The sequence below is a fragment of the Chaetodon trifascialis genome, chromosome 2 (assembly GCF_039877785.1).
Source record: "Chaetodon trifascialis isolate fChaTrf1 chromosome 2, fChaTrf1.hap1, whole genome shotgun sequence".
NCBI classification, from domain to species: Eukaryota; Metazoa; Chordata; class Actinopteri; order Chaetodontiformes; family Chaetodontidae; genus Chaetodon; species Chaetodon trifascialis.
In genome coordinates this window covers 22,939,927-22,957,530 of record NC_092057.1, presented here as the reverse complement: position 1 = coordinate 22,957,530, position 17,604 = coordinate 22,939,927, and the positions used below count along the sequence as shown (strand labels likewise).

At 44.7% G+C, this 17,604-nt stretch overlaps 1 protein-coding gene across 8 annotated transcripts in view; it reads right to left on the bottom strand.

Annotated features, from left to right (window-relative positions):
• Nucleotides 1-6,244: 6,244 nt before the first annotated feature.
• Nucleotides 6,245-17,604, bottom strand: part of rgs12b (regulator of G protein signaling 12b) — a 40,766-nt gene continuing 29,406 nt past the window's right edge. For 2 of the 8 annotated variants that reach the window (XM_070978867.1, XM_070978874.1), the window contains exons 7-19: nucleotides 15,169-15,338; nucleotides 14,534-14,626; nucleotides 14,183-14,326; nucleotides 12,943-13,125; nucleotides 12,298-12,439; nucleotides 11,533-11,627; nucleotides 11,061-11,273; nucleotides 10,545-10,618; nucleotides 10,276-10,402; nucleotides 10,051-10,147; nucleotides 9,882-9,934; nucleotides 8,670-8,841; nucleotides 6,245-8,306 (exon numbers count right to left, since the gene is read on the bottom strand). In XM_070978867.1, the coding sequence (XP_070834968.1) occupies nucleotides 7,699-8,306; nucleotides 8,670-8,841; nucleotides 9,882-9,934; nucleotides 10,051-10,147; nucleotides 10,276-10,402; nucleotides 10,545-10,618; nucleotides 11,061-11,273; nucleotides 11,533-11,627; nucleotides 12,298-12,439; nucleotides 12,943-13,125; nucleotides 14,183-14,326; nucleotides 14,534-14,626; nucleotides 15,169-15,338 (2,171 nt within the window). In that variant the 3' untranslated portion in view covers nucleotides 6,245-7,698. The remainder of the gene's footprint in view (nucleotides 8,307-8,669; nucleotides 8,842-9,881; nucleotides 9,935-10,050; nucleotides 10,148-10,275; nucleotides 10,403-10,544; nucleotides 10,619-11,060; nucleotides 11,274-11,532; nucleotides 11,628-12,297; nucleotides 12,440-12,942; nucleotides 13,126-14,182; nucleotides 14,327-14,533; nucleotides 14,627-15,168; nucleotides 15,339-17,604) is intronic. The other 6 variants (XM_070978883.1, XM_070978891.1, XM_070978901.1 and 3 more) reach the window with 6 other exon arrangements.

The window sequence follows — 17,604 nt, the reverse complement described above, 5'->3', positions numbered from 1 at the left end:
CTTCTGTCATGGTTCCGAGCAGCTGTGTATGTGTGTGTATGTATGTGTGTGTGTGCCGCCTCTCCCTCAGTGTGTGTGTGTGTGTGTGTGTGTGTGTGTGTGTGTGTGTGTGTGTGTGTGTCTCACACACACACGTAGAGGGAGAGAGGTCACATTTCAAAATAGCCTTTACAGCCGGGGCCTCGCCGGCAGATGCACTCTCTCCCCGACAATCACACCACCGAGGCGGGGAGCCGCACGGCCTCCCCCCGCGGGCTCCTGCCAAGTTAGTACAGTTGTCATCCTGAGTCGAGTGCTTATTGTTTACGGGGGGAGCTAATTCGATTAAAAGCGCATAACTGGCGCACCTTTCACTTAACTCCTGAGGCTGGCTCTCCGCCGGGTGTTAGACAGGGATTCATGTTGCCTTACAGCTGATCAGAGGAGCCTCAGCTCTGTCTGTGGAAAGCCCCTTTAATCTGTAAACGCTGTCTGGACAATAATGCCAATTAAGAGATGCAAAATGAGAGAAATAGCTTCAAATCCGCAACAATAAATGAACGATTATACGAGATTACTAGTCAAGAAAATTCTTTATTATGTGAACCTGATGTGTCCACTGAGGGCAGAGGAGGCGCAGCAGTCAGTCCAGCTGGGTTTACTGACTGACTGTTGGATCACAGCGTACAAAACATCCCTGCATTGCTCTCAACCCAGGCACTTGACACATGAGTGGGTGTTTTGGGGGTGATATTACTTGCAGGAATGCTGTCAGTTCAGGGCCATTTATTCCTGGAATGACAGGTGAATTCATTGAACTAGCTGGGGGGAAACAGAGGAACTGATACTAATCTCATGCAGAGGCTTTCCTTCACTACCTTGGCCTAAAAAATGCAGACAGCTGGCAGTTTCTCAGGGTCATTCAGGTGATTGATGTGTTCAACAAAAAAAACGAACTTAAACAGACTTTACCACAGGTCTTTCCACCTGTTTAAAGGGACGCTCCACAGATTTTACACATGGAGATTTTACTGTTTTATCTTGGTTTGGGCTTTAGTCGCAAACTGCCGTTGTGGAGTTTTAAAGATGTGTTTATCAGGCAGGGGCTGTCTAACAAAAGATGACGTGAAGTTGCATTATGGGAGCCTGAGCCGTACTGTGGACTGAAAGTCCAAATATTTCAGCCTGTGCTGCTTTGAGCTTGCCTGTTCCCAAGTCCCCCACCTTCATGGAAGAGCAGGAGTAAATCTCTGGAGTGTCACACACTCATGTCAAAACACTGAAACCAAGAAATGCTGCTGTTACAAGAATTCTCCAGCATGGACACAACAGAGAGTGATGGAGAAGGTCACAGCTGAGCCCAGGGAGTGTGTCCCAACTCTGTGCCACACGCTCTTTTTGTACAGTGTGGTAACTGTTGTGATGTTGTTTTTGCAGTTAACATACAAGATATAAAAATACTTTATCATTCAGAACATGAGCTCAAAGTGTTGAAAATGTTTCATCTGCAGCCAGCCAACAAAAGCTGTGCAAATGCATGTAGTGAAGGAAAAAGTACAATATTTCCCTCTAAAATGTAGTGGAGTGAGAGTGGAGAGCAGCACTAGCTTGAAATACTCGAGTAAAATACAAGTTCCTGAATGCTGAAACATATTCAGCTACTTTCCACCACTCTGCAGCACACGCTGACAATGAGTGTGCGGTATGGAATTGGGACACAGCATCTGATAAATCTCAGCCCTCCTCCTCCTCCTCCTCCTCCTCCTCCTAACAGCAGTGCTCCACAGAGAGTCTGGGAGCAGCAGCACAGTCGATGACGTTGGGCCCTTTGTCCCAACTTGGAACCTAGACGATGTTTCAGCTGCTGCAGAGACCATCGGTGAGGCCACATCAGGGGGGCAGACAGCCTGTGAGTCAACACAACATCAGGCTCTTCAAACAAACGTTGCTTTCAGTTTACTCCGGTCTACCTGCCCTTTGCCCTCACTCTGCTCCAGCTGTCTCTTGGCTTTGACCATGGAGGGCAAGTCTGAAGTCTGGTACACCGCCGACCTCATCCTGCTGCCTCGGCAACGCAGCTCCAAGGCCACACCCTCCCACTTCCTGTCCAGCTCTGAACTCTGGGGGGCCCGGAGGTCTCGGGACCCTCTGCGGGTTTGCCAGCTGTCCTCTGGATCAAGGGAGGCCCCAATTCTGTCCAAATCCAAGGCTCGTTTTGGGGTCGAGCGGTTGGAGCGGGATGAAGGTGACTTGGATTTGCGACGCGAGCGAAGAGGAGGCCGCGGTGGAGGAGGAGAGGGAGAAGGAGGGATGGGGTTGGAAGATGTTGTCCTTCTGCTGGGCATTTTGAAAGCTCCTTCTCCTCCTTCCCTCCCTCTCCGTCTGTCTTTGTCTTTACCTGAGGAAGAAGAAGCTGCTTTAAAAAGACAGACGGAGGAGACAGACAGATGCCAGAGCTGCCGCCATCACTGCAAACAATCCACATGCAAGGAACACTCAGAGAATACACAACGTAAGAGCAAAATGTTGGTATGAATCTGTGATACAGCGAGAAGTAAAAGACAAAAAAACAAGAACACACAGACTCTGAACGAAGCTAAAAGATCTTCATCCCTCAGAATGTTTATGTGCATGTGAAGAAGAGAGTGAGAAATGAAGAAGATTATTCTTATTCTGTCAAATATCAGGCTGACAGCCATGAACTGCATATAGCCAACTGTTTCAGCACCATGGATACAGCAACACACACACACACACACACACACACACACACACACACACACACACACACACACACACACACACACACACAGAGCAGCAGGAAACTAAGTGGATGTGACAGATATTCCCATGCTGGCTCTTGGCTATGACATCATGGGAAAGAAGGTTAGTTGGTGCTCAGTGTGAATGTGTGTTTGTGTGTCTGTATTGTTGTGTGTGTGTGTGTGTGTGTGTGTGTGTGTGTGTGTGTGTGTGTGTGTGTGTGAGAGAGAGAGAGAGAGAGAGAGAGAGAGGAGGGGGGGGGTGAGTGAACTGAGACTTTGCCCCCCCTTTTAATACAGGCTGCTGCCATCTACTGGCTGAGAGACAGAGGGACGTGTTCTCACATTTTGTTGGCAACAGCTGATTTGCTTTGTTTGTTCAAACAGCTCTGTTATTTTTCACAATCTCAATGATTAAATCATTTGAAATCTACTGTTGTCTCACTTTTAAATTGCTTTGTCTTTTTTCATAAGATGAGAATAAACACACTCAAATAACAGGCGTTTCATACGGCAGACCTTTGACATAGAACAGCAGGAAAAGCACAGGTCATCATTAGTAATGATAATATTCCCCTTTGTGCCCTGCTGCTCTCATTCCAGTGTTTTATTTTGTCTAAGCCCAGCTGTGTGAATGGACATGTCCTCTGCCACCACGAGATTAACATCTGTTCTTTTGAGTGAAATGTCTTGGATGGATAGGATATTGGATGGACTGCGATGAAATATTTGTAAATATTCGTGTTCCCCCTCAGTATGAAATGTGAACATTCTGGTGGTCCCTTCATTTTGATATTCCCATCAGTGTCAGATGGCCTTTAATTAGCGCTAATTAGCAAATATTAGTTCATATGCTTACACTCTAAAAACTAATATAATGAACATGGTAGACATACCTGCTTAACAAGCACATGCTTGAAATGCTAACAGCAGCTACAGCACTGCTGTGCCAAAGCGCAGCCTTACAGAGTGGCTCGCATGCCTGCATTCCCTGCTGAATGTACTCTATATGCAGTATATAGAAGCCTTGAAATGCTGCTGCTGCTTGACTTAAATATCAATGACTCCACTGCAGGTAAAGTTACTTGCCACAAGAGGACAAAGTTGAAGTTTATATTTCAGAATTGTCATTACAAGAGAGGAGGTATGAGGACACATCTTGACCTCACAGCTTGGCCTCTACGTGTTTCCACTCACTGCCTGATTTAACCTCACTGGGTGGGCACACTTCACTGACATCCTCCTTTTCTTAATTTTGTTGTACTTGTTGTCAATTTCACCTTTACCATTTCTACTGAAAACACCTGTGTGGGTGTTCAGAGGCTTTAATGATGGTGCCAGAAAAGTGCAACTGTAGACTACTGATTTTAAAGTGCACTAAAGCGACTACAAGTAAATTTAAAAAACAGAAGTCAATTCAGTAACTACAGCTCTTTCAGCCCTGAATAGAATACAGTCTAGTTTGTTTTACCACAGCTGAAGAGCGGTTTCTTTCTCACGTCTTTCCTCTCCCTGCTTGTCATTTTTAAATACCTTCTCTCACCACCAGATGGAGCCATTTATGATGAAATGCTAAATTGTGCTGATGCACAAATTATTTTGTTGGCCAGTGGACATGGGAAATGGTCCAGTGAAGAGCCAGCGAATGGGAACACCGGGCCAAAACTGTATTCATGAACTGTGAGCGAGGTTTTCCCATGCAATTACAGTAATGATCAGATAACTCACTGGGTCCTGCAGCATTTCCTTCCTTGAAAGCAGCCCTTGCTCGATTTTCAAATAATGATTTTCAGCAAGATTTCAGAGAAATGTGTTTGACCAGATCAGCATCCATAAAGCTCCTCTGTGATCCTCATCTGAAATGTCTAATACCACAAAGGAGACAACTTCAGTACCCACTGTGCTCACAGATACAGATCCTTGTTTTTGTCTTTTCCGATCTATTCTCCTCACACCGTCCCTGACACAGTCTTCTGGTGAACGCTTCAAAAAATTCCTCAGACTCATACATCACAGCCAGACAGGAAGCTTTTTGTGTGTCTGTGTGCGTAAGAGAGAGGGGAGGAACTGGAACAGGCGAAGATACAAATCTCTCTCTCTGTCTCTGTGCTGACATGCTTTGCTAAATTATATGAAGTGGTTGAATACAGTTGCTGCTGTTGTCACATGTCAGTCCCAGAGGAAACACAAACACAAACACAACACTGAAGAATTATTCTAAAGAAAACCGCAGCAGAATAAGATCATCATGTGATGCAACAGAGACACAGAGATGTAGACACCCTGTGGTTTGAAATGAGTATGAGCATGCATGTGTGAGGTGGAAATGAGTATCTGTGTGTGTGTGTGTGTGTGTGTGTGTGTGTGTGTGTGTGTGTGTGTGTGTGTGTGTGTGTGTGTGTGTGTGTGTGTGTGTGTGTGTGTGTGTGTGTGAGGATGACGAGGAAACAGAACCTAGTTTTGTTTGTGGGCTACCAAAGAGCCCAGCATGACAAAGATTGCCTAACAAGCCATTGAGCAAGGGGGAACCCATGCATAGCTAATAGCCCAGTACCCCCAAAAGCCTTTGTACCCCGCAACAAAAGGCTTGTCCTGCAGACAAACACACACACACACACACACACAGAGAGAGAGAGAGAGAGAAAGAGAGAGAGAGAGAGAGAGAGAGAGAGAGAGAAAAAGAGAGAGAGAGAGAGAGAGAGAGAGAGAGAGAGAGAGGACAGGAATATCAAGTAAGATAAATAGGAAAGAGGTTGTGCAGATGGAGTGAGCTGGTCAGCGGTCAAAAACAAGAAAAAATGAAGTGAAGAATCTATCACTTTTTCTTAGCTGGCATGTTTCAAACTAGGATAGCTGTTCATCAATTCAAGAGTAAGAAAATTGGAGAGTGATAACCTCAGACGGTCCAAGTTTTAGTTTGGTTATAGTCAAATCGTTTACTTAAGCAAAAGCAGAAATATAAAAACAGAAAAATACTCCATTACAAGTAAAAGTCAAGGATTCTTATTCAAAGAAAAGTGAAGAAATAGTAAGTATCAAAAGTAAAAGCACTCATTATGCAGCAGAAAGATGCATTATGTTCTTGGATCATTATTACGGCATGGACATGTTAGCACCATTTTAATGTTGTGGCTGGTGGAGCCGACTTCAACTATTTTATATACCTTTATAAAACAGTCGCTTATTTTATGTCTAACTATAGCTGTCAGATAAAGGTAGTGAGTTGAAACACACGTGCTTCCCTCTGAAATACAGTGGAGTAGAAGTATAAAGTGCAGCAGAAGATGGAAAGACTCAGTTACATTCCACTGCTGGTTTTTCCCTTGGTGATATTCTGTTTGATCAAGATATGAAGATGCACATTCAAACTTTAACCTTAGATGAAAAACTACACATAAACACTGATCTCAAGTCAGCACCTCCATGCACAGAAGTACTGAGGACGAAGTTCAAGCACACGCTCAAAACAGAAGAGAAAATACAAGAAAGGAGGCCGCTCATATGAGGGTCTGCAGAGAGAGTTCAACCTTTAAAACATTTATTTGATCTATTTACAGACAGTACAGTCAACTGAACAGAACAGAGGAGAACTGATTTCTACTGCGGTACAGCTGAAGAAACAGCATGGCTGCTTTGCATTTCAACAATGACTACAGCAATACGCACAATGCTTTTACAAAGTTGACTATATACAAATTAATACTTTTAACTGATAGATCGTAAAAATGAAAAGGACGTGGGATAAATTAATAGCGCGGGATAAAGTTAGAGTAAAACCTTTAAAAAGTGAAACGGTTTGACATGTTAGAACCAATTTTTCCAGCTAAAACCCTGCAGAGAACGACGGTCTGAAACACTGTTGAACTGTGCAAAGAACAGAAACAGGTGCTGCTGTGTGATGTACTGCGAAGAGGGAAAATGGAGATGAGGAAGAGAAAATAGCTCGTGTGCAGAAGTTTGCGAATCATTTGGTCAGAGAGCCAGGCTACGTGTGTGCACTCTCTATAGTCTGTCTTCATGAGTGACACGAGAAAGGCCTGAGGTGAGAGGAATGCGGTGGAAACACAGAGAGTACTGTGCTCCAGACGATAAAGAACAGCTGAGCAGATGCATGTGTTTATAGTGCTGAAGCATTATGTTTGCATTTATGGGGTCAGGCTTGCTGTATCAGCATGCAGTGTGCTCCAAAGCATGTAATAAGTTGAAAATTATATACGTTCCACTTAGAGCACTAACGTCGCCTACATACCGCCTTGGACTTGGAACGGGTAGTGACTGTTTTCTGAACTAGCCAACTGTAGCAGGGTTTAAAGGTTAAAGTAAAAAAAAAAAACAAGAGCAGGGAGAAAAAGATTTTTAAAAAGTGTAAAGACCTGTAAAGTCTTGTTTGTAATTGGCTAAAGTGCATTGTAAGAGTCTGTACAATTGGGGAGGAGGGGGGCGGGGCTTGGCACTGGTCATCACAAATCCACGCTGCGCTCGTCGTCAAACTTACTTCTCAGGAAGAAATCCACAGCAAGTCCAGTCAAAGTTCACACAGAGACACACCACACAGGGAAATTTCAAGGACAGGGTCTGTCCGAGCCTAATGCATCCATCTTTCCTCTCTTCCTGCGTCTGATTGTTCGGGTTGCTGTTGACTTACAGTAGATGCTGGTCAAAGGGTAGAGCATACATCACTATATCAACTCACTATATCCACTGTTGACTAAATTAACACTCACATCTACTGCATGTTACATTATGTACTGTATTTTACACTTTAATATGGAATTAAATGTTCCGTAATTCTAATTAGACAAAGTGATTTATGAAGCTGAGGGAGGAGATGTGGATGCATTCTGGGAAATTCAGCCACAGACCAAAGAGTGACCAACGGGGAACTTCAAACTGACTTCACTGGGTCTTCAGTCACGCTCGCAGTCAGGTGAAGGAAGAGGTGAAAAGCTTCACGAGTTCACACGGGGGAAGTACCTGAGCTAGGCCGACCGTCCTGTGCTTGTTGTTGGGGTCGGGGGTGGCGTTTGCACTGGAGGGCTGAGGGAGTGACGTAGTTGAGGCTGGGGCTGTTAATGTCCCCCTCTCCCACAAGAGTCAGATCAGACAGGGTGTCCTCCTCCAACATCTGGACCGATTCTCCCCTGACAGAGTCCTGGAGGAGACAACGCTGGGCACCCTGGGATGGGTGGATGGGGGAGATGGTGCCAGGAAACGGAGGAGATGGCCTGGCTTTCCTCCCCCCTCCACTCTCAGTGCCCAGTGCAGAGTCCAAGCTCTGGGACTGATGGCTCGCACTGAGCAAGTGGCTGCTGCCTCCTCCTCCCCTGTCATTGCTGTTCGCCTTATTGCCCAGACGACCGCTGCTAGAGAAGCTGCCGTTGTTGGGGTTACAGGAATACGGGGTGGAGCAACTGGGCTCAGGGTTGTAGGGAGGAGGTGCAGCCTGGTTGGTTGCCACTGGCGACAGGCGCAGAAAGTCTGGGAGCTGCAGGTCGCTTTTGTTTAGCAGGCCTCGCTGGTCGTCTGCTCGGTTGCTCTGAGCTTTGGATATGAGGTCGAAGAACTCTGCAGACACACACACACACACCAAACAGAAGCAGGTGTACAGACACACACAAGCAGATGTACACCCACGTGCACAGACACACACGCACGCAAATGAATAGTCAACCTAAATGACGTCATGAAAAACATGAAACTACACGTTGTAATTCAGAAATCATGCAGCAGAGGGTGTATTAATCAGTTAGACAAGTCAAAGCTACATACAGTGTGAGCAGAGGTGACTGTGCTACATGTAGCTAGCTAGCTTTGAAAGCATTTGGTGCTGCTTCTGCACTTCTGCAGACAGGCAAAAGGGTTAGTGTGGTCACAGCAACAGAGCTACAGAAACACAAGAGAGAGAGAGGGAGGTCGTTCAGTCTTTACCTTCAGCTTCGTCTATATTTATCTTTTTCTGCTTTCTTTTCTCTGGAGCCTTATGGAGAGAGACAGAGTGGTTGGGTAAAGGCTGGCTGCTTGTGGCAGGGCTGGGCCCAGCCTTGCCATTTTCCCCATGGGGGTGGGCTGAACCGGCTTTCCCTGACGGCCTGTCCTCCCCCTGGGGGCCATAAGGAGAACGGAGCAGGGCATTAGAGCCCTGGTGAGTCATGATGGTGCAAGTACGGGCACAAGTAATGAGAACACGTGGGGAGCAGCGCTACTGATGGCGAGGAGGGTGACAACTTGTGATATAAAATGAGAACAATTTTATGGGACATAGGGGGTGCAGATTTCAATGATGCTGCTACTGAGAGGGACAATTAAATGGGAGTAAAATGATAATGAATTTGTTGGTTTTGTGTAATTAATAATCAGTGACATTTCAAAAATAATACTATAAAAAACATATATTTTTGTGGGATGTTCCATTCAGACAACCACAATGTCCATCACTCTGCGCACTAAGTGTTACTAACCTGTAGGGTAACAGTAACACACACCACCACACCAGAAGGACCAACATTCTACCACTCAAAGCCAAAACTACTGAAATGGGAAACCTTTTCTGAAGGTGTTCTTAAAAAAAATGAAAAAAGGTACTTCTAGATCAACCCAGAAAGCAATAAATGACCATTTCTGGAGGTCAGCAATCAGGTTAAAACCCCAATAATAAGAAGAAAAGGCTGAAAGCAATCCAAAGTGTGACTGCCACCACCAGCTAAGTCCTTTCCAGCTGAGGAGTTTTTGAAGTTGTGAGAGCCAAAAAACGGTCTGCGAGGCTGGGCTCCCACGGCCCGGCCACTGGGTGAGTTACGGAAGAAAGAGAACCAGCAAACCAGAGAGAGAAGTTGATGATGCATTTGGCCGACAGACAGACCACAATCATGGAATATTAGGAACCTCGAGAGTGTGACAAGGCCCTCGGCCCCACAGCAACAGAGCACATGAAGTCACACACAGCCCGAACGCTGCCAGAGACACACATCATTCACCTGCGCACATGGTCAACACATTGCAAATAGACATGGGTGACTGAAGACGAGCGAGAGACACTTAGTAGCGTGACATCATCAACCAGGAAGTGGAGACATTCGGTGGGTTATGGAACATTCCAGAGTGAGGAGAAAATGGGAAATCAGAAGCTGGAGGAGGTCTTACTGTTGTTGATTGGTTTCTGCTTGTCGAGGGGACGACTACCTTCTGTTTGTCTGCTAAAAGAAGGAGAGAGGGCAAATGTAGAGATACAGATTCAAAAATGATAATAACAGACAAGCAACTAGTTTTCTGTTCACTTGTTTCATTTAGTGTGTGTGTGTGTGTGTTTTACCTTTACCAGGAGTGTGTTCTGCTATATCTAATACCACTCGCAGTCCGTCCAGGTTGGATATAGGAAGACCTAAATCTAATGGCTCCAACTCTCCACTCTGCCTCACAGACACACACACACACACACACACACACACACATGATGGGAGATTGACATCATACACTCTACCTGTGTGCCTATTTCTTTCTGTGCACCCACAAGCAGTCAGAATGAGGAAGGACTTACAATGCGTGCTACCAAGTCAGAGAGGTGCAGGCCATATTTGGCCACCACAGGCCTGAGGACCTCAGTCACTGGCTTGGTGGGCTTTGCTTTTAGGCCCACAGAACGGTTAATAGGGACCAAGTCAAGTCTGGAGAATGAGAAAGCAGAATGAGTGTTTTATGTAGGGACTCTGTAGGAGCAGCTCAAGTGGTTTCAAGACCAACATTTACTCTCAGTTTCACTCCTGGGATGACTTGAAAAGTTTCAAACCTTTCGGAATATTACTGTACCTGAAGAGAGTGCGTTTCTCAAGTCGGAGGTCCCGAGAGCACAACGTCATACAGTCTTGATCCAAAACGAGTGGCTGATGGAGCGAAACAGAAAAGAGTCCTCTGAAAGATGTCCAGATAACTGCCCAACCCTAACGTGTAATCACTGAGACCAACGCTGCTCTCTGACCCCGACTGATATGAAACGCTTCTTGGTGGGTAGTCTTATCTTGTGTTTGAGGACGTAGAACTTAATAGTGAAGAGAGTGAGAGTGGACTTAAACAGCTAAACCAGAGGAAAGACAGAAAGCAGCTCTGTGGAACCGACATGAACTGATAATTCTGTGGCTTTATCACCACGAGTGACACTTGTCACACTACACGTATCCCTCTGACCTGTTCTTGATATGAAAATATTGATCAGTGCTGCTTTTAAATCATCTTTCCTTGTTTTTTTGGTTGTTGATAATATGTTTAAGAGCTTTGAAAGACAAAACAAAGATATTTAAGACGGCCCCACATCCTCTCATGTTGTACCTTCTCCCCTCCAACCAGGAAGAGATCTATAGCTGCCAGGTTGATGCAGAGCTTCTCACACAGGCCGAGCAGCAGGTCCCTGATGGACACTCCGGCCCTCAGTGGCACTGAGCAACACGAGCCATCCGGCAAGCTTATGTTACACTGCCTCAAGGGGGCGCTGCCCCCTCCTCGCTCTGCTGACACTGATACAGCGCCACGAGAAACATCAGCCTGAAGGGGGAAAACAGAGACAGAGACAGGGAGGGGAGAGGAGATAGTGAGAGGAGGGTTTCAAAAATAAGAGAGACAATGGAAATGGAGGTTGAGAGGAGGAAAAACACAAGTGTTGTTTGTTTGAGTTACTTTTAAAGTAGATAAACTGAGAGGAAGAAGGTGAAGATAAAGCTGCTCAGTGCTGAAATGAACGTCTATGTGCTCATTGGTGTAATGTCTAAACTGATTAAGCGGTGATGTCTCCTTCCAGCCTGACCTCGTTCCTGCCTGACCCTGACGTCCCCAGCTCCAGACTGGCTCCTGAAGACAGCGAACCCTGGGATTCACGGCGACCATTGCTGCCAGAGAAATCTAAAAAAAAACAACACACACTTATCAGCAGTGTCCTGAAGAGAGACAAACAAGGGAATCACAACCAACAGGACAAACTGTATTTTACATTCAATTCCATGATGACTGAACGGAAATTATTCAACTTAAGGTGCAACATATCAATCTTTCAATCAGGTGTATTATTACTCCTATGTGCAATATCAACACTCCAGTCAGGAGTACTATCATCCAATGTGCAAGATCAGTACCTGATGAATCTCTAATTTCCAAGGTGCAAGATTGGTATTTCCTCTGTGCCATGGCACTCCCATATTTTACATTTCCTCATACTAGGTTGCTAGTTTCTGTATTGAGCCTTGTTTAAATTGTTCATATTTGTCAATATTCCTTGTTTATATTGTTTATAGTGCTTGTTTGCTATTTAATGTCTTTTTACTGATGATTTACTTTGCTGTTGTAATACTGGAAATTTCCCCACTGTGGGACTAATAAAGCAATATCTTATCTTATTTTATCTTATGGTCTCTTCTATTAGCAACACAGTTTAAAAATATCACATGAACTTTACAGAATCACTGTTTGGTAATCTCTGTTACTGAACAAGAAACAACTGTGTCATTGTTGAGATTGTGTTGAGACTTAAACCTTTTAGCTGAAGGAACGCATTAAATGCTAAAAAACGACTGACTGTAGTTGAAGTCGGCCAGCTCGCGTTTCTTCGGGCCTTTGCCAAAACTCCTGTTGCGGGACCAGGAGAAGAACATGCCTTTCCTCCGGTCTCCGGAATCATCCTCATTTAAAGATCTGCCCGACTTGCTTTTTTTGTCCTCCTAGAAGACACACACAAAATGAATGAACAGGGGTTGACACAGAGGATTATCTGTTCTACCAGAAGGCAATACTCAGAATCATTCCAGCTCTTGAATCATTAGGATTTACTCCATCCATCTATCTTCTATACCGCCTATCCCCTTCAGGGTTGCGGGGGGGCTGGAGCCTATCCCAGCTGTCAATGGGCGAGAGGTGGGGTACACCCTGTACCGGTCGCCAGTCGATTGCAGGGCACAAACAAACAACCATTCACACCTAAGGGCAACTTTAGTCACCAATCAACCTAATGAGCATGTTTTTGGTCTGTGGAAGGAAGCCGGAGTGACCGGAGAGAACCCACGCATGCACAGAAAGAACATGCAAACTTCGCACAGAAAGGCCCTGCCCGCGGATCGAACCGGCAACCGTCTTGCTGTGAGGCACGCGCACTACCTGTGGCACCACCGTGCAGCCTAGGATTTATTCATAAGACAAATTTCACAAAATTGTAAAACAGTGTTACCTTCTTTGGTGTGGAGAGGTTGGAGCGGTCAGAGCCGGTGGTGCTGTGTTTGGAGGTGGGGCTGCTGGGGATGTGGTAGGGGTCAGGCAGGGGCCTCCCCTCCACCTCCGCCAGCATGCACTCCTGGTACAACAGGGACTTGAGGAACCGCGTGTAGCTGTCAAACTTCATCAGGTTGAAGATCTTAAGATGTGAAAGAGAAGGAAAGAAGTAATCAGTGGAATGAGCGAGCTCATAACATGGAGGCTGGAAAAACAAGAACAGAAAGGTGACGGAAGGCAAGAAGAACTAAAATTCAGAAAGCAGAACGAAAGGAGGAAGGGAGAAAGGAAGTTTATTGTCTAAGGATGGCGAGCTAAAGAACAACCGAGGGAAATACTGAAAAAATAATGACAAGATGTTCATAGATGTTGACAGCACATAGGAGAGAGGTAAAATTTAAAGTCTAACATCCCACCAGCCCCTTTGAGGCTCCTCGTGTTCACAGATGACTACCAGAACACAATTAATTTTATTTTCGTGGAGTCCTAAAATCTAACATTCATCCAAAGCACAGTGCGAAAGGCCAAGGCTATGGGTCATAAAACTCAAATGGATCTGCCCTGTAGGGAACATTGAGCTCTATAATTTCCATCGCAATTTGCCTGTTAGATTTGGGTACTTCTTGTGTAAAACGCAGCTAATGGGGCAGAAAATATGAGGATGTTATTGAGGGCATAGGGCAAAAGTAGAGTTAGACCAGTTGCAATCTGATTCCAACACCTTATTTGAATACCTGCAGATTCTGACACTGATAACAACACCTTAGCTCTTTTGTTATTATCATTACTGTTATTACTATTACTGCTGTTGGTGGTGGTGGTGGTATTATATGTAAGTCAAAGGTGCCACAAGATCTTGACAATCCCAGTACTTTGCAACTTTGGGAGAACATGTGTGCATGTTCTATGTATAAAAATATGGAAGATGGTGGTGAGAATATCCTTGTAACCTTTGTGACGCTTATCAGAGTTTGAACATCTGAGCTCAGCTGTTGAAATCAATGGAACTTTTCAGTAACTTCATGCCCTCCACGACGGGCGCATCTAGGAAATCATTCAAACGCATCCTTCGGGGAAAGCCTCTTTTCACTTCCCCCTCACGGGGAAGGTCAGAGGTCAGTGCCATCCAAGTACAACTTGTGGGGCAGATGCTGTAGTTGCTAAGGTTGTGTGTTGTTGTGTGTTGGTGTGTACGCTACCTGCAGTTGCTGCTCCTTGAACATGTCAGGTCGGGGGGCGTTGAGTATGTCGTCAGCGAGCTGAGCTTGACTGTCTATGTTGACCGGTGTTGTAGCTTTACTGGACAGGAAGCTGTTGTAGATCTCCCTGGCACGCTGAGAGAGCTGAAGGAGGTGGGAGGGTCAGGCAGCATGAGTGGCAGCAGGGGAGGTGGTGGTGTGGATAAAGAGACAAGGTGAAAAGAAAGAAAGAGGAGAAGATAAAGAACGAAGAGCTGATCAACACATACAACTGTCCCTCATTATTTCTAGAGGGGTGTAAGTAGATATATGTGCGTGATCAAATAGTGCTTGTTCATGCAGGTCCCTTACCTGCTTCTTGTCATTCTCAGGGACGTGGCTAAAGAACTCACAAGCCTGCCAGAACAGGATATTCTCCTCACTGAACTCTTTCTTTAGGAACTCCTGCAGCAAAAGAATTAAATGTGGATGGAAAATGAGGAAAATCAATTAATACACAAATACACAGCTGGTGTATGGCATGTATGCAGTCAGTGGTTGTACTGCATCTCTCGACATTTTGCGATTTTTTTTTGGGGGGGGGGTTTACATTTTGAAAAAACACTTGCATGAGACACATTTTTGAACGCTATAGGCGTTACACAATAAAAACTGAAAATGAACTCATTTGTCAAATAACAGACGTGCAGAATATGCCCATCCAACAATGCTGTGTATGATTTTCATATACAGCCTGTAATTGTGTCATTAAAGTGCTGCAAGGCACATTTCTAAAATCTGGCAGTGTGAGATATGGCCAACACAACGCTACTTATATATACTTATATGATAAGCTCTTCACAATACTGACAGCTGTTTTAGCTTTTAACATTGTTACGTTAGAAAGGTTTGTTGAAAGTCCATTTGAAGGAAACTGAGCCTGTAACACAGCACATATCTGTTACGTCAATGCACTGGCAAACACCAGTCATGTGCTGTTATAGTACCGAGAAGTAGCGGACTCCCACGGGATCCTGCAGCAGTCTCTCGAAGCAGACAGCCCAGCTGGCCACTCTCCTCTCAGTGTGGCGCCGGTGGCTCTGAACGCTCGGCAGGCTGGCATTGCTGTTCAGACTGTTGTCGCTGCTGCAGCCCTGCAGCTCCACGCTGTTGAGTTCTGTTCACACACACAAATGCACACATCAAATAGCGGTATTGACTTCAGTGGGGCTGAGGGTCTTTAGGTAGCTCCCAATCTGATGTGAGTCAGGGTGGAGAGATTTTTTTTCCTTTTGCTAGCTTATCCTGTTTGTTGCTGTATTCTTCTCTGTCTGCAGTACGTTACCTGAACGCAGTCAGCAGCATGGTGCCCAGTATGTCCCATAGGATAATAAGGTCAGAGTAGCAACCAGTCCAGTGAGACCACCTCAGCCCACACGTGTCTCTGCTATGGTTTTCTGTATAGCACAGTGTCACTCATACATTCCCTACAATACTGATATTACAATATCCCAAGCAGCTGCTTGGTATCCCTGCAGATCCACACTTAAACGCACGCTTCACTGCACACGCTCACCTTTCAGAGTGGAGCTGCTTTAATCTTTAACAACTCCCAATAGTATTAAACTGTTTGCCTGACATATTGAAAACTGCAGCTATTCTTTTCCACTGTGCACACTCTCAATTAAAAAGAAGTTTCACTCTTAAAGCACTAATCTAACATTTTAATTAAAGGGTTTTGTGCATGGATGCTTTATCGTTCTGTGGAGAGTCCCAAAGCATTGAAGAATAGATTATTTTTCCCACCACTAGACCTGAGTGTGTCTATCTTCTTAAAGTTTAAACTTGCAAAGCAAAGGCACACAGAGATGCTGAGAATAACCAGAATAACAGTGCTTCAGGCCTGATGAACTGAAACTGGGACGCTGAGTTGAGATAAAACACAAGAACAGCCTGAGGGAAGCCGTCACCGGTCAGGTGCCCGAGACGACGCAAAACCTCGAAATAAACTGAAAGACCAGTATGCTGCCAATAGATAAAGTCCTGTGTGACTTATAACTTAGAAACATGGCTATTAATGGATCATTTCCAGTGTGATTTCCACTTTTGCTCAATCGTCACCAGTTTGATGTTATCAATGACAGTTTTGGTACTGAGGATTTTCTCAGTGTTTCCTCAGCTCATTCACCCTCTCCCTTTCATACAGCACAGTGCGCAAACCCTTCTGCTTCACTCATTCATGATCATCTATTTCAGTGAATAAAAGGCAGTCATTAGTGAATCCATTCTTCGAACCACAGACACCCTGGATAACTGGCCAGCCTTTCACTGACAGACCACCAATTTAAAGCTGCAGTAATATATGGCAAGAAAGCAGCCTCAAACACCATCTCCTATTAAGCTTCATATTGTGAGACACTTGTTACAATTGTGAGTTCAGTTAATAGTGACTGATCTCTCATGCCTTTCACAAATCATCCAAGACAACAAACAAGTAAAATGTTTGCAAGTATAGTCCACAAAATGAAATAAAAACAAACAGAGCTTCTATATTCATGACTGGAACTGAATGGAAATACAAAGGCTGAATTAAAATGTGGGGTTGTCTGCTCACTGTCAATCGAATGTGATCAAACCACACCCACACAAACAGTGATGAAACAGAGGGTTAAAACTCACTGAATTATGTTGGCTGCTTATCTTATCGTGAATATTTAATGTTCTTAATATTTAAGATTTTAAAACCAAAAGTAAGATGACTGAATAATTTAGTATGTTTAGATGTCTACATTTCACAAAGGGTACATTTTGCTTAACATGCAAGGAGAAAAGCAGCCATTTAAACGCTGGGTAGAGCTCAGAGAGCAAATTTAAACTTCCATAAAAGCAAATCCATAAAAATGTAATAAGAAGGAAAATAAGTAATTTTCTATATCAGTGTTCTTGGCTCGTATTTGGTCCATGGACAGCATTACCGCCTCGCTCCTCACTTCTTTTTAAAGCCAAAATTCAATTTACTTTTATCTTGCATTGAGGATACAAGATAAGAAGGGCAAAGGTACAACACAACAACAGCACAACAGCTGCCCCAACACATTAGCAGCTCTGCGGCTGGCAGATAGAAAACACTTCTTCAACAAACCATCCGTATCTTGTGATCGGGAGATTCCTCTTAAACTCGGCAATCTTTAAAACGAATGCAGTGACTAGACTAACGCAAACCTGATAATCAACATCAAGGTCTCAGCTGTCATGGGTTAGATTTATTGCTCCTCTGTGTGTTTGGAGGAAGAAGAATTCAAAGCACCAGCTCTTTCCTCACCTTGGTAAAGCTGGTAGGATCCTGTGTGGTGCCAGCGAGGCAGGTAGCGAATCCTGAGGGGCAACCAAGCCCCTCCATCCATACTCACCCTGTCAGGGCCCCTCACAAACACACAGTCCAA